At 33.8% G+C, this 17,016-nt stretch overlaps 2 protein-coding genes across 2 annotated transcripts in view; one reads left to right on the forward strand and one right to left on the reverse strand.

Moving 5' to 3' along the window:
- Nucleotides 1-53: 53 nt before the first annotated feature.
- Nucleotides 54-4,330, reverse strand: LOC140743433 (uncharacterized). The gene is made up of 6 exons (XM_073074697.1): nt 3,991-4,330; nt 2,082-2,255; nt 1,437-1,599; nt 996-1,058; nt 481-709; nt 54-214 (listed from the first exon to the last, which is right to left on the reverse strand). Exons 1-6 carry the CDS (start codon nt 4,171-4,173, stop codon nt 169-171), a joined length of 858 nt encoding a protein of 285 aa, XP_072930798.1. The 5' UTR covers nt 4,174-4,330; the 3' UTR covers nt 54-168.
- A 1,826-nt stretch (nt 4,331-6,156) lies between these two features.
- Nucleotides 6,157-17,016, forward strand: part of cyr (cypher) — a 38,059-nt gene continuing 27,199 nt past the window's right edge. The window contains exon 1 of the mRNA XM_073074707.1: nt 6,157-6,353. The gene's annotated coding sequence lies outside the window, so the exon portion shown is untranslated. The remainder of the gene's footprint in view (nt 6,354-17,016) is intronic.

The raw sequence follows: 17,016 nt of genomic DNA on the forward strand, positions 1-17,016 counted from the left end.
GCAGACAGACTGATCGCAGATGCTAACACAAAAAAAAAAAAAAAAAAACATATCATTAAACTTCAATCTGCAATGGTGTGAGTTTCTTTTTTGCTGTTAACTATCGCCTCAGCTATATATTGTAATTTAACCCAATCCAATGTATCCACAAGGTTCAACTTCTAGAGGTCACATTTGGAACCTGGCACTTCCGTTTCTGCATCTCTCCAATAACCTGAAAATAAGATTTAAATGTTTATAAGTTGTGCATTGCAAGCAGTATTAGGCCAAATAGCCAATTAATTACCTTTAACATATGTTTCATACTCTAAGTATGAACCTAGGATATTTAAATACATGTCTATATATTTATGATTAATTATTACATGATTCAATGCTAGAGAAAAACTTTGTGATGAAAGTATTAATTGCGATAAATAAAGTAAAATGGTCCTTATACTCATTTTCTAGTCTTTTATCTTAAAACTTGTTATAACTTACTCCTTTAACGATGAAGAAATATCTCGAAAACATTTTAATTTCTCCTCTTCAATGCTAGTGAGATAGTTGACTTTATTCATCTCAATTTCCTTCAATCGTAACTCATCTCCTTTCAGCTTCAGCTCCAATGCCTTCAACCTTAGTTCCTCGCTTTTTTGTTGTGCGCGTTCTTTTTCTAATTCTAGTTTCGTCCTTGTTTTGAATTCTTCAAAAGATTCTTTGCTTCTTACTGAAATGTTAAAAATTGACAAATCGCAAAATATCTACAGAAATTAAAATTAATTTGTCTGTTATAGGACATCTTTAATGTGAGATGTTAGTTAGGAATCTGTGCACATAAGTATGCACAGATTCTTTTGTAGAGCACTAGATATTATGAAACGGAAATCACGCTGAACACAGTGATAAATGTTGCAATTTTTTTTTATATAGTAAATATTAATAGCAGAGATGGATTAATGCCTAAATATGTTTATGGTATTTAAAGACAAACTAAAATAATTAACAAAATATACCTTCATATTTCACTTTCTTTTCCGAGTTCATAGAGTCATCAAATGCATCTGACTTATCCTCATCTGAAATATAATAGAACAAGTTAAGGTAAGGTTTTGAAGGTGGTAGAACTCTTTGTGGTTCGACTCTGGCGGCACGACTGCCACACATATTTCTGCCTATTAACAGAAGTGTTAAGCACTGCTGTGGTCTGATTTGAAGGGTGTGAAAAGGGAGACATACTTTTCCAAGGTGTTCCAGCTTCCTCCTCAGGGGTAACGGCACATTTTGTGACCTCAGGTAACAATATCTAATACAATCTGAGGTTGATAACAGATGTCCATGGGCAGCAGTAGCCACTTACCATCAGGTGAACTGCATTCTTGTCTGCTACACTTATATTAAAAAAAAATAATAATGATACATCAATATATCATTTAAATTCTATGTTCTTTACTGACCTATAACACTCCGAGATCTTTTATATTTCCTTTTCTTTCTAGCGAAATGCCTAAGAGCTTTGTTGTCCTCCTCTTCAGACTCCACTTTATCATCCATCAAGTCCTCAGCCAGGTAGTCTACTGACACATCTGTTGTGTTATCAGGTGGTTCAATTTTACCTGTCTATCATAAAAAGTAATTGTTGGTACATAGGTCAAAATACAACTTATGAATACATGTGCCCTGTGATGAGACAAAAATTACATTGCATTGCAGTTATACAACCAAATTAATATCTCGACTGATTGCATTTTTTTTATAAAATATTACAAATGCCGAACTCATGTTGTTTGTTTGTTTCGTTTTCATGCCTTAACTACCAAACCAACTGTCATGGAATCTTATAACTAAAAGGCTATAAGAGGCTGACTTACCTCAAACTTTGTCTGAATGTACTATGTGTCAATTACTCTGATGAAGAGGTATGAACTCCAATTGCCTTTTACCCGACAATTTTAATACTTAGAAGTGGCAACAGATCTATAATTGTCTTCAGATAGAATCCTTGCTCTAGATAGAGTTGATAACAGATATCCATAAGCAGTTATGGCTTACCAACAGGTAGCTTCTTTTCCTAGCAATCATAAACATAGTATTAAGCTTACCATTTCAATACTGCACAGTAGAGTAGCATTATCAGTTAATGGATAGCCAATAATTTTCAACAGTCGCAGCTCAAGAGTGGTCAGTATAGGTGTTTGAGGGTTGAATTCATAGCTCTTTTTCTTAAACAGTATATCTGCTTTCTTCTTGGTTTTATTCTTCCAATCTGCCCACATCTACAACAAATTATGTGTACTACTATGAATTAGCAGTATGTACTAACAGTGGCGTCAGGCCCGGGCCGGAAAGTTGAACCTCACCCACAGTCTAAGAATTTGATCTAATTTAACAAGCTTTTACAAATGTCTACAAGGGAGCTTCCCCTTAGTCCATCAGTCAATGTTTATTACATAAACTTTCTTGGATGATTGATCTCATTATTTTTTCATCATAGAAGCGTTTGGTATGGTAGAATTTTCTAATATAATAGAAATAGAAAAATAATTTGAGATCTATTGTCCAAGAAAGATTTATTTTTTTATCTTAGAAGCATCTGGTATGTGATTTTCTACCATACCAGACGATTCTAAGATAAAAAAATAATTTGAGTATTCGTCCAAGAAAGAAACTTTTGTAAAAAATCAATTGGATTTTATTACAAAGGAGATGTTTCATTTTCGGCCATCTCATGTACACTATATCTAAAAAACATGAATAATTTGTATAATTGAAGAAAAATACACATATATTTTGAGAACCTAAAGTATTCCTGTTTAAAAATATTTAAAACAAGCATTCCTCATTGAAATATTAAATATGGCGGAATACTGTCAATACCAAGTTTTCAAAACTGTCGATGTCGGTCAGGGAACCTATGTGTACCCCACAAATAGGTTACTATACTCTTTGGATGTCGGTAATTCTGTATTTCGCTGTTTTTGTCGTAAAGTTATTGTTACGTTAGTACTTTACAACCTGGCTTTTGTTTTGGGTATCCCGTTATTATTTCTGGTTTTGTTATAATTATTTATAATAATTATAATTAGTTATAACAATTATAATATTTATAATAGTTATAATTATTTATAATAATTATAACAAATCCACCTTTTAAATAGTATCTGGTTTTATAGATGTAAGTGACATGTCAAACTAAAAAAGAAGTTGTCAATTTGATATGTGTAAAAGTGTATATATACATATTATATAACAGTAGAATCCAATGTAAACGTTGAATAAATATGTACTGATGAGATATAAATATGTACATTCAATCGCTGCATCGCTGGGCAACGAACCGTACTCGTAGGTAGCTGCGCTCACATTATGACCATTGTTTGATGTTCGGACTGAGCTCGTCACAGGATATTACAGAACCTGCTACATGATTGGATGAAAATATTGATAAGGGAAGATATTGAAAATGAATAAATAATGTATCTTAGTGAAGAATAAATAAAAATAATATCTAAATGTGTACTTAAAGTTGCTTTATTTACACACTTAAATGTTTTAACTAAAATAAATTGGTATAGAAGTACATATTTTGGTATGTTTGTTTTATAAGGTTTATGAAAGTAAATATAATTAATGTTTATCAAATATAGGTATTGTTTCTCAATACATACAATACTATATTTATATATCTACGCCCATTCGCGTAAAAAAATCATTAAAAAGTATATAATGTATATAGTAAGTTAAAATAGAATGACAGATGACATTATTACGGTAATCACTACCGCCATGATGTTTTTCCACTGTTGTGTTGCAAGTTTAAGTGTAAATTATTGTTTTTAAACAATTAAACGAACATGATATGAAGAAAATGAACCCCTACGAATTGCTCTTTGCGTGTTTTCTTAGTTTTTAGTATAGTGTACAAAAGGTGGCCGGGGGCCCATACATTTTGAAACATCTCCTTTGTTTGTAATTTTGAAAATAATGACTTTAATTAATTATAATACTTACTTTACACCACTTATACGCATTTTTACAGACTCCACCCTCTACGGAATTTAGTTGTACAGCGATCCTTTTCCAAAAATTCTGTCTCGTTATATTCGCGTAATTCACATTGCCATTTTCTAGGACCCCATCCTCACTAAGCAAGTCTAAAAGTAATGTCATCTGAGGTGGTATAACTCTGGTCATATTTAGGAAGTTGTTTGGATTGCTTAAACTTCATGAGAATACAGCCATAAGGCATGCGTTTTTATTTATTTACAATTTAATTCATAGAATTGATGTGATATCAAAAATTCACAACATTCTACACCAAACACAATGTCTGTTTTGTTTTGACTTTTGACATGATTGACAAATGGTAGTGTCAATTTGTTATCCTATACATTAATCTATGACCTATAGAAGCTGCGTTCGCGTTTAATACATAATTTTTCCACACTATTTCCATTTTCTATATCCAATAATACATCTTTAAAAGATGATCGAAGGACGAGTGTAAAATAATTAAATTACTTTAAAATGTAAATATTGAACGCATCCCAACAGAACCATCAGTAATCATAGACAAAAAGTCTTTATCAGTAAAATTCAAATATTTCCAAATTCAAATGGTTTTTTTTCACAATCAATTTGAATAACTTATAGTAAATTATATCTCATTAATTTCGTACTCGTATTTCTGAAATATATGAGAACGATGGACGAGATTTGCATTTAATTATTTATGTTATGTTGTTGTGAGAGCGGTCATTCCTCGGAAGTTCATTTATATTTCGATTATTTCCTTACCTATGGGTTTTCATTGCAAATCTAAGTAATTTAGCTTATTTTGTAATATATCGGAACTATTGCTAACTACGGTGAGCTCATTAAAAAAGATCGGTATTGGGGAACGCGTAAGTATAAATAAAATTATTACATATAGGTGTCAGTTATGAAGGACCGGTTAAATAAAAAAAATATATTTTTTGTAATTAAGGTGTACTGTTCGTTAAGCATAAGTTGTTCTCTTTTTTTAAATGTGCATTAAATTTAATTTGTTATAATGTATCATATCGGTTGTTTATTACTTTCGGATACGAGCGTAATAGTAAGTGATCTCTGCTGATCATGGACATCTGTAAGCAATGCGGTAGGTATAGAGAGTATTTGTCTCTGTAGTTCCGAGACCAGAATAGGGCTACGGTATCCCCTGCCTGTCGTAAGAGGCGACTAAAAGGGGGCTTCCGGGGTTGCGGACGGCGAGAGTGGGAGCTCGAACCGCCCGGCCAGCAACCCCGGGATGGACGGCGGTATGTGTGGTCGCATACCGTCGTGAACACCAGATGGTGTGGTGAGTTTCAAGCTCACCTGGGCGGAGCCCGACGGGGCAACGCGCCAAGTGGACTCCGGTTGCGTTCCGTTGGAGATCCCTAAGCAGCGCCGAGGACGGCCACCGGGGGGGTTTTAGTGCGGTAAAAATCCCACATAACCCTGTGCCGCTCCCACGGCATAAGGTACCTTTTGAAGGTGTCCCCCTCGACAACAAAAAAAAAAAAAAGGTATAGATAGTATTGTACCTATAGACCTACCCTATACAATCGACGTCGACAGAGGGCGAAGACTAAGGACCAAAACGCAAGAACTTCTGTGCGTAAGAAAGAATTATGGCGGTGGTAATTCCCCAGGTGAACCATAATTTTACTAAGTACTCCTTATTTTAGTAATAGCACAGTATAAGGATATAAGTAATCTTAATTGTTCATATTCATTGATTATATGTAAATAACGACCACTATAATTAATGATCGATTGTCATTGTAAGTTGGACATAGTTTTGTGGAGAATTCATGTAAAAAGATTAATTCATCATAGTGTTGCTTAAATGGTGACATTTAAATCGGTTTACTGGTATAATATAATAAAGATGATAAGTAAACTTCAAACAAGAAAGTGTAATCCGAAGGTAATCCGAAGATCATTAAAACTCTAGATCAATGAAGAGCTATTAAGCTTCATACTACGCATTAGAATAAATTTAAATTAATGGAGCCACTAAATCAGCAGAAGTTCTATAACATTTTTCACCGTCAATTAGCTTCTGATCTTGCGCGTACGCGTCCCGTTAAGAACCGGCAGGTGGAAACGAAGCCATACTGCCATGGTGGGCGTACGACAAGAAAGAAGAAAACATTCAGATTCAGTGCATAGAACGCCGCGCAGACCGCTACACGCGAGACCGTTGCCGCGATCAACACGTTCGCGCCAAAACAAACCTTTGTTTATAAATTATATTTTATCTGTGCGTCGGTATTTTTTTTAATTGACGAGAAAGTGGTCTACGATTCAATGCTGCGATACATTATTTTGTGAAAAATCGATGTAAGGTGAGTAAATAAATGGTTACTTATTGTATTAGAATGTAACATAGAAACTAATGATATTAATATACAACAATGTTAGTATTATATTATCATTTTAATTAACTCTAAATAAAATGTATCTAGTAATTTTTAACAACCTAATACTTTGCAGCACTTCAAAAAATTCAATTCAATTTCCTTAATTTGTTGCTTCGATCCGTAAATTCTTTACGAGAAAACATAAATTATATTTTATTTACATTACAAGTTGATATGGAATAGGTGCCACTAGTATAACTTTACCATAATATTCATAAATTCTGTAGTATCTCTGCTAAAGTGCTCGTTAACTATAATAAATTATATTACTACCCTAAATCTCTAGCAAGATTTGCTCGTGATGCATTAAAGTTATTTAAACTATTTTTATAAGTTTTATAACACCGGTTTTATATCATAATTGCTATCCCGGCGTTTATGGTGGCAAAACACCTGCCATTTACGATGGGATCGTTCGGGTTTCCGGAATCATGTATAATTATTATCCAGCGCAATATTTTACTAGCACCATTGCTTCCCTTTCCCACGGCAGTTATTTTAAATCTTCTTAATTTATTTACCATAACGCTGTCACGTCTCAGGAATTATTGATTAATTCCTCTCGTATGACTTATCAAAATCTGCGCATAGAAATCAACAAGTGCTACTACTGAAATATAGTAATCAGAAATCTCGGACCATGGTTTCTGATGAGAACACCAATTTTATTTCTTCTCATCTTTTTTAACTTTAGCTTAGTATTCTCAGTCTGAGAGGCTGCAACAAAGATCTACAACCCTTTCCACTCTCTCGACGTAAACTTGTCTTAGTTTAAAGTTTAACGGCCTGATTTTACGGTTGCTAATAATACGAATTGGTTACTTAATGTGCACGGAACAAGAAAAACTATTCGTACTTAATGTGCCCCCCGCTACGCGATAACTCTTATGAAAATTAGCCACAATGGTCATTCATCTGAGTCGCTGTCGATCGCCACGGAACTAGAGTGATTTTATTAGTCAAATCAATTTCATAGCTGTCATTGCAATGTTAAATTTTTTTATTGCCGAAAATTTTCTTTGTTCACCGAAATAACAGCTACTTATCCGTGAAATTGTACAGAGTAGCTGAAATTATATTGAACGGTATTTATAAAAAAACATGTTTATGAAATACTTTTTTTTATAAGTGGTTCAATATTCGAATTTATTTCACACTTGGATACTGGCTAGTGACGTTTTTTTTTGTCATGATAGCGCCTATATTTTTTCTCATTTACTGTTATCATCGCCGACATTCGCGCCATAACGGTGACATATGCTTTAAATTAACTTCTACTTCAAACTGATAAAAAATAGTCTTCTTCTGATAGTTCTTATATTCTCAAATAAAACTTCTAAAGCCAAAGTATACTGTTGAAACGTTCACAATAATTATAAAAACTGTAAGATAATTTCCAGACCCAACAAGGGCACTATAGTAACATCTTCTAAATATATAATTATAACTCCAAGGTGACTGACTGACATAGTGATCTATCAACCTACAGCCCAAACCACTGGACGGATCGGGCTGAAATTTGGCATGCAGATAGATGTTATGACGTAGGCATCCGCAAAGAAAGGATTTCGATGAATTCTACCCCCAAGGGGATAAAATAGGGGATAAAATATTACTTCGTAACGCGAGCGAAGCTGCGGGCAAAAGCTCGTCCTTTAATAAGTTGTAATCTACACGGTTGCCTGCAAGCGCAAGCCAGTAAATCACAATTATAACTGGGAACTTCTAAGCCCTTTGCTATTCTATATTCTACTTTACATTTACTGCCAAGATTAGTTATACGCTCAGCCAACATATATCAAAGAGTTTACTTTTCTTATGCGTTGATAATTCTTAAATTATGTACGTACTTGCTTTTATTTGAACGAATTGCAACAATACACTTTTTCCTTTTCGCTTTCTCTAAAGACTAACATAGGCGAACAATACCATTCAAAAATATAAGAACCGAGGAAGTTGTATTTTTTTCGATTACGCTTGGTCGTAGAGGCAGACGGTACAAAGATGCATTTGTTTTTATGAGCCGAGAATTTACAGAGTAACGCGCTTGTTGGACACGCAACTGCATTCCGTGTCACGATAGGGTATACCTTGATGAATCCACTTTAATACTTTGGATTTAAGCTTCCGATTTTTTTATGTAATTATGAAAAAATATTCAAATTACAATTGTATTTATTCGATCCTGCAGTTTATTTTTTATCGGACTGTAAATAAACATTCATAAATATATGTTTGTGGTATTTGATGGCATTTTATGAATGAATGAATTTTAAAATATAGTATTTGGCACAAAATTTATTAAAGGTAAGATTTTTATAACAATAATTTATCTTATATAAATATATATAGTCTCTTTCACAGAGGATTTTTGAAAAATCCTTTACATTACTATTTTTTATAAATAAATCGTGTAAAAAAATTAATGCTTCAAGACCCCTCGGTTTAAGATATTTGTAGTCTGGATTTCCGTGTTAAGGTTTTACTTGCCCACTACTCCTAGGTGTTAATGTTAAAAAGGTTGACCACATTGCACATGCCCAAGGTACTATTACTGTAACAAGGGAAGCAAATGCAAAATGACTTCCTTTTACATTAAAATGAGTAATTCAAAAGCAATAGACATTTCTCCAGCGATACGTAATGAGCGCGCCGCTGCCCGTTCCGTTCCGGCAGCACGGGTAATGGTTCATCGTTTGTTATTCAGGCGCGGAGACGCTGAACAGGAAGCCAGGTAAATAATGACACCGATTTGATACACTCTAAGGGACCACGAATTTAGAACTAAGTGTACTTACAAAAATGTAAGTATTGACATAAAAAGTCACTAGAAAAAATCTTTAACTAAATTAAGTAGTAAGTACCTATAGTTACCAAACATCATTGAGGTACACCAATTGGGAAAAGTAATTTTATAAAATTATCATATCCAATATGTATATCCAAGAATGATCTGAACCAACCAGCCTTTATTGAAAATCATTCTGTATTCAGTTTAACTGTTTTTGAGTATGATGTGACAGGCAGATAGGCAGCGTTTGATAACTTGTCGCATGATGTCGCAGTCGACTACCGTTTGCGAGTTTATCAAAATTATTTCATCTTATTTATTTATTTATTGAGCTCCGTTACAAAATTGTGTTTTTAAACACATTAAATGCTATGTTCATCTTTAAAGGGTGTGGTAAGAGAGAGCCACTCTAGCTACTAAGTTTGGACCTTTATGAGAGGTAGCAAGGATATTGTAGTTAACCTCCTATCCTATTTGGGGTAAATTAATATATCCGTTTGAGGGGATAAGCGTCAGGTAAAGTCCATAGTCGCTTGCTATTTCTATCATAAACATAACATTCCTATACTTATAAACCTCATTGTATTTATGTACCTCACGAATAGGTTATGTACCTATATATACAACCTTCTTACATACTAGCTACTGCTTCGTTATTCGGCCGCATCAACACAGGAACAGGAAGTCAGGTAAACGTAATGATTACGTTTAGGCAGAAGACGATTTTCGTGGAATGAATATATTAAATGGACTTAGCACTTTGTGATAAAATGTTGCATGCTTCAAAATAAATTACTCTTGCCTTACACGTATGGCCGAGTAGTTTTGACGATGCTATGCACTTGTTATTTGTTTTTTAGAGAAATTCCTAATTTGCGAAATGTCTGATCATTGAAAGTATTAATTTATAAATTTAATTTTATTAAACCAATGAGAAAACCATAAGATTTTGTTTTAACTCTTGTATGTTCCGTGATAAAAAAGATAGCAAATGAAATTAATTTCTTCGATTTCAGTTAGATACCTACTACTATATAGGTAGACGAATTTTGTGAACTATAATTAATGTAACTAAATTATCTGAGTTTCACTCCAAGATAATAACTGAGATTCGGTTTAGGCTGTGGTTTTAAAAGTTCATAGCGTGCTTTCTGTAATAGCCGTATAGCCTATTAGGTAAAAGTAAAATAGTTAAAAAAACTGTAGGTAGTGCTTTCTATTTTCTTAAATTATCTTTTATATTCCTAAATTTTATGTAGTGGAAAGGTCAAGATCATATGGGTAAACCTACTCTGTATGGCTTTAAGTCCATCAGAAAAATGGAAAATTATTCGCATCGGATATCGTCAAATCTAGTTTTGGACATGGTTTATACAGATACCTCTTGTAAGAAACCTTAAATAGAACGGGAGCCCTACTGGTTTAATATATTTGTTTTGCCTACAGACTTAGTAATTGGAAGTTAGACTTATTTAGATACTAAAATGTGAAAGTAGCTAATTGTCACTTATGCTCCAAATTAATCTTAAATTCGTCACGGTTGTGCATCGAGTTGACTCGAAATCTATCACTTGCTTATGAAATAGCTTTCTCTCATTACATATACTACGAAATCGCTATCTCAAATCCATCTTCCCATTTCAAGATGTAAAAAGTACTTTTTTGAGAAAAAAAAATGAGTTCGCTCACTCGATAACACAGGAGCTTAAATAAGTAATCAAGAAAGCTTCGAAAACCGTTATTTTTTAAGGTAAAAACATATTGCAGTACATACTAATTGCGATTTCATTCACAACTTTGACAGAACGTACCTATAGGTATGTATGTAAGTTTATCCTCACTTATTTGGCAACAATGTATGTATTTATGTATGTATTTGTTTATATATTTTGATATATATCTGAAGTATATGTATGTATTTATGTATTTATAATAAATTACATAATTAATTTCATGTATATATAATTAACACCTGCCTCCATTTTCTCCATTCACCAAGGGTTGACTGGCAGAGAATGCCATCAGGCATTAAGTTTTGCCCTATTGTATCTGTTATTTTTATAGAGGTGCAATAAATAAATAAATAAATAAATAAATGTAGGTACTCTTATCGGTATTTAGTGTTAAATGTATATGCTTACTGTAGTATAAACAAAATCACGTTAAGTGGAGCAACCAGATAAAACATCTGTACCAGTATCTACATACAGGCTTGCAAAATTTCCGCCGACCAGTCCTTGGTCCATTGTACTGGTTAAACGATCTTCGATTACCTTTACCATTGTAGAGCCATCTCACATTATGTATGTTGCAAAACTGTTTAAAGACAAGCTTTTGAAGCTTCCACTCGCGGCTACGCCTGTGCACCCTGTACTTGTTTTTACGCAAGAACTAGACATTTTCACGGTAAAAGGAACCTTGAAATGTGTAAACTTATATGTTTGCATGTAATTATTAAAAGCTGTGCAGGCTTATATGTATGTATTAAACATTATAATATATGTAAACATTACTTAATATGTTTGATATTTGAACTTTAATATGTTTGATAGTGACCCTGTAATTGGTTGAAATTTGTTATTTTTTCTTTGACCAATATACATAAATCGTAGAAGGCGACTAAGGTACAGGCCTGGAACAAAAAACATTTCCTCGCCTGGGTTGGGTAGGTATGGGAGTTATGTTTCTTAATATTCGAAATAGCTGAAGGAACATGTATCAACCATGGCCGCCTATGGACATCTATGAATAACCCAGATAAGATTGGAATCCTACCTGATAACTTAAGTTTTTTTTTATAATAATGGCAGTAGCAGAAGAGCATGCAGTCCACCTGATGGTAAGTGGCTAGTGCCGCCCATGGCCATCTGCACTCAACCCCAGATAGAATTAGATATTCCTATCTGAGGTCGGCCACAGATGCGCCGCTAACCCTGAGAACTAAGCTGGATCGCCTCGGAAAAGTTGATACATTTCGTCTATCTGACTGTCCCTCCCTTACCTTTCAACTAAACGCTGCTGGAAGGCACAAACGGGGTATCGTCAGTTCTACCACCTATAAGTGGAATGTGGTGATATTGTCTTATTCCGTAACCAAGCGACATATGAGATTGCGGTAACTTAAACAATAGTAAGTGGATTCAAGTAAACATTACGTGAGGGACGGGTCAATACGAATGCTAATACATCATTAAGTAACCCAACATTGTTTGCATTGAAAACTAAAATGTGTGTAAGGTTTTTCGTTTACAAAGTAATATTACGTTCACTTTTGTACGTGAGGCGAATTTCACGCTAAAAGTTAAGAAATCGACAAAATGTGGTTTTTAGTAAGTAAATGTTGTCTTAAATTTATTCATAGCTATTTTAACAGTGCAACCGTGTTATTAATTATCTATATGGTCTAATTACTCTGGTTAACCAATGTTTAAAAATAAACCAAGTAAAGATTGCTTCATCTGGTATTTAGTACTCGTTAGTGTAAACTATTATTTTGCCAATAAATACCAAAAAATAATAAAGCATTCAAACTTTTATAATATAATGAGCATCCGGCGCGCAATTTCGCGCCCAGTTTTTCGATTTTTACATCGACGCTATAAATATTTTACATTGTGCAGTAGAAGCCTATGCTATTTAAGTGGATTCATTTGAGCTTTTTTCACAATTTGAAACTCAAAAGAGCCTGCAGTCCACGTGATGGATATCTTTAATCAATCTCCGATAGAATTGGAGTCTTTACGGAGGTCGGCCACTTTCACCGCTACTTTTGAGGATTAAGTCGGAACATTTTGTGTCTCTTTTACCGTATCCAACACAGCTGTGCTTAACACTGCTGTTACAAGGCAGAAATTAGGTATGGTATTCATGCCTAGATTCACAGGATGAAGGGTCCTTCCAATCTTAAAACTCGCTAAGTTTTCTTGATTAGCCCGTAAACCCAATTTTAAATGTTATATTTTAAATATTTTTGTAACTTTTGGCGTCTTTGGTTTCGATATCTACGAGTATAACAGACATATACTTCGAAATTACAGAAAGGCAATTTTTTTATACACTGGAAATCTTCGTAACTTTTTACTCAACAAAGATGCAATATTTTCTTCCACATACCGATTACGTGCTACTTACCTCCTTACTGGAATGAAGTCATTAATAAATTACCATACTTAGCTTCTTGCTTTCATTATTTATTACGTGAACATTTTCACATAATTAAGTAACGATTTGATAACTAGATATTAATTTTATTCAGTTTCGCTTAATGTTTATGAATAGTAACGGTTAACTACGGTGTCAATTGAGAGTTGAAACACGTTGAAAGCTGCCATTGAGAAAATTGAGAAGTCTTAGATTTATTTCTTACGATTATTTCTAATAAGCATATTTATTGGAAAGACCAAAATTTTGGTCTTGGCCCTTCAGATTGGGAGGTCAAAAATACCAACGATGTTGTACATATATTACATAGTTAACTTTCAAATGAACATGTAAGGTCATCAGAAAGGGAATAACGAATAATGGTCAAATAAATTTCGGGGCCGATTTATATAAAAACTCGTTTTGAAAATCAGTTTGCAAAAGCACCTATGCTTTGTTTGATTATTATGTGAACTGAACATCTTTCGATTTACGATAAAACAACGCTTGTGCTTTCTAGACTACATCTTGAATTTTAATCTACGCGTTACGTGAGATTTTCTTGGCAATATATTCTTAGAGGAATGTAAATACTTTGCGGTGCATTGTTATTCATTATTATGTAATCGTGCTATGAATAAAATACTTTCTTTGTCAATTCTTCCGTCCGAAGCATATATGTTACCGATAAAACGTGAAACTACCCTGAGAAAACTTGAAGCTGTTATCATTATGAGATTTCCAACCTCAGGGCTGCTGGAAGAAATTTCATTGTGAAATAAGCAGTCCTTTGTACTTTATTTCTATAATGTTTACTATTTATTACTTTTTCCGTGTACAAAAACTTATAATATAAAAAAAATAATAGTAAACTTAGTTTGCAATAAAAATTTTATATGACACTTTCTGCAATGCAATGTAAATATTTTGCTGTTTCATTTAATTAACTGTAATCGTGTTTGATGACGAAGGGCCCAACATACATTTACAACAGGTTTAATAGAAGAGAGGAAATAAAATCAGACGAGCGTTATAAACTTAAATCTAATAAAACATCTTCCACCTCCAGGAAGTTATTCTAGCTGTCGTAATTCATAAGTGGTTGAACTCATTTAAATACCTTGAATGGACGTAAGTCCAATCGCGGAGATATCCAGTGTTCGGTGTTGGATGCACTTGGATGCCCGCTTTCATACATTACGCAACGCTACGTACGTTGTAACGGCCCTAGCAGACATGCTACTTTTACCATTGACGATTTGCGTTTTTGCGATTGTCTATACTACACTGCGTTTGTGAAATTAGTGCGTTCGGTTGCAGTAAAAGCATGCGTTTTAGCAACTGCATTCATGTTGCATCGCTTTTTTCGCGTTCGTTTGTGCACGTAGCGTCTGCGTTTCTGCATTGCACGCATTGATTGGCGCTTAAACTCGTGCGGGCTGTAGTGTTAGTAGCAGAACTTTTATGGTACTACTTCGATGGCACCGCCACACCTATAATAAACATTTTTTAAAGGTGTGGTGTGTGGTGAAAACATATGCCACCTATTTATCCAAGACGTTCCAAATTAATTGTATGGGAGTAGCAACTGTGGTCACCTTCAGGTAGGCTTTATGAGAGCCAGTTATCTCATATTGGCATTTAGGCACCTAGGCTACATTTTTGTTTGCTACTTCTATTCTATTCTATCCTATTCTATTCTATTCTATTCTATTCCATTCTATTCCATTCTATTCTATTCTATTTTATTCCATTCCGTTCCGTTCCGTTCCGTTCCGTTCCGTTCCGTTCCGTTCCGTTCCGTTCCATTCCATTCTATTCTATATCTTACAAAATCGCCAATCGCCGTTGTTAAAAATAGCATGTTTATTGCGGCCCTTACCAGTTACCTATCACTTAACTACAACGAAAATAACCTTTGTTTCAATAACTATAGAGTTAAAAGGCGGCAATAATCGACGTAAGACCGGTTTCAGTATCTTTAAATTGCATGATGTTTTGGAGACAAGGTCGAATGGTAATACCCGAGGTACGAAAAGAGGACACTATTTGTATTTTCTTTCCTTTTGTTTAGTGTAATTACGTTGATAGATGAACATTCGTGTTGTTAAACACTGACCTTACCGATGTGTCGTGACCATTAAGATTATCTAAACACAATGAATGATTACGATGGAGCTGCAAATTGATGCTGACAATATAGACACTATTTAAAAATTTTAACGCAATAATTTGTTGTAGATCTATTGTGTTTTATCTTAGGTTAATTACTGACCTACTACTGATAATGATTGTCTTCTCGGAATAAAAAAAGGTTCAGACCGTAGTCTAAAAAGCTGCCGACCAAGTTTTCGGTTTGGCCCATTTCGAAAAAAGGGCGACACCATCATCATGATAATATCGCAAGCATTCTTTGTACTATCTAAAGCTTTTTAGAAGCCGCTATATTTTAGAGACTCTTAAAAAAATTTGGTACTTATAATTGCGAATCGGAAATAATCATAAAATATTAATTTCGACAGACATCACACGGAAACTATCACTGCGATAATATCCTACTTAAACAATGTTTCCTACAATTATTTGGTAAATTTCGTAATGAAAATTTGTTTTATAAGATTATGTACGCTTATATTTACATATCATTACAGGAATAGATACCTAAAGTAGTAAAGTATATAAAGAATCTCTCGTTTTATAACGAAAACCATGTTTGTGATGAAAACAGTTATTTATTAACTTACAAATTTGATATTCGATGTCATTAATCAAAATCCAATGACGAGAAACACGCCAGGCGATTTAATTAATGTCGCTGATTAATATTGCCTCAAAAGCCTATGAAGCTAACATTCCTATTATTTTTACGAGCTTTAAAGTGCTTGTTTATGTTTTGACATCGTGTAATTATCATTTTCTTGGAAAACGATTATAATTTTGATAGATACAACAGCATAATTCAACCTGGGAGGTCCCACCATCGGTAGGTATGTAACTTTCGTTAATCTTAAAAAAGATTTGTTATTTTATTTATCTGTAATAAGTATGTTATGTTCCATAAAAAGAAAAAGGCTAAACATCTGAAAAATATTTATCAGTACGAAACAACAAGTTTTTAATTCCACATAAGCTTTCAAATCTATAGCTACGGAAAAGCTTATCCGAGCATGGAAATATCTAGAACCCTTGTTTCAAAAGAGCTGCTTTAAAGTATTGTTAGGTCTGAATACCTCTGGAATAACGGTGCTCCATTTACAGCATTCCTCGCAATGTCGGCGTGAGAGAACGGATGACAGCAGTAAAGGTACGAGAATGCGTGAAATGTGCCTTTTAGACACTTAAAACATATCTTGTTGTTGATCATGGTTAAGGGTGTTAAAAGGATAAAAACATTGTGTAGTCTGGAATTCCTTCACGTTGGGATTCGTGTCTAGGTAACCCTGGCTCGTTTGATGAAAATGCTTGCACGAAAGTACACTATTATCTGCTTGTACATTTAATCCAATACATGTAAAAAAATAGTTCGTATCTTTTAAAAAAAAAATGGATACCTACACAAATCTATTTTATTTTTACAATGTTTTAAGTGTATGCTATAATGTATAGTATAATTCGCTATATTGTGTTGATTATAGTGTTATAGGACCGCGATTAGAT

This window comes from Epargyreus clarus, unplaced genomic scaffold (genome assembly GCF_041222505.1).
Source record: "Epargyreus clarus isolate Ecla_fem2 unplaced genomic scaffold, WU_Ecla_fem_2.2 ptg000001l, whole genome shotgun sequence".
Classification (NCBI taxonomy): Eukaryota; Metazoa; Arthropoda; class Insecta; order Lepidoptera; family Hesperiidae; genus Epargyreus; species Epargyreus clarus.

Coding starts and splice junctions, on each gene's coding strand:
- LOC140743433 (XM_073074697.1), bottom strand. CDS start 4,173: ATGACCAGAGTTATACCACCTCAGATGACATTACTTTTAGACTTGCTT. Junction 1,059..1,436: donor AAGATCTCGGAGTGTTATAG/GTCAGTAAAGAA, acceptor ATTATATTTCAG/ATGAGGATAAGTCAGATGCA. Junction 710..995: donor AAAGAAAGTGAAATATGAAG/GTATATTTTGTT, acceptor TTAACATTTCAG/TAAGAAGCAAAGAATCTTTT.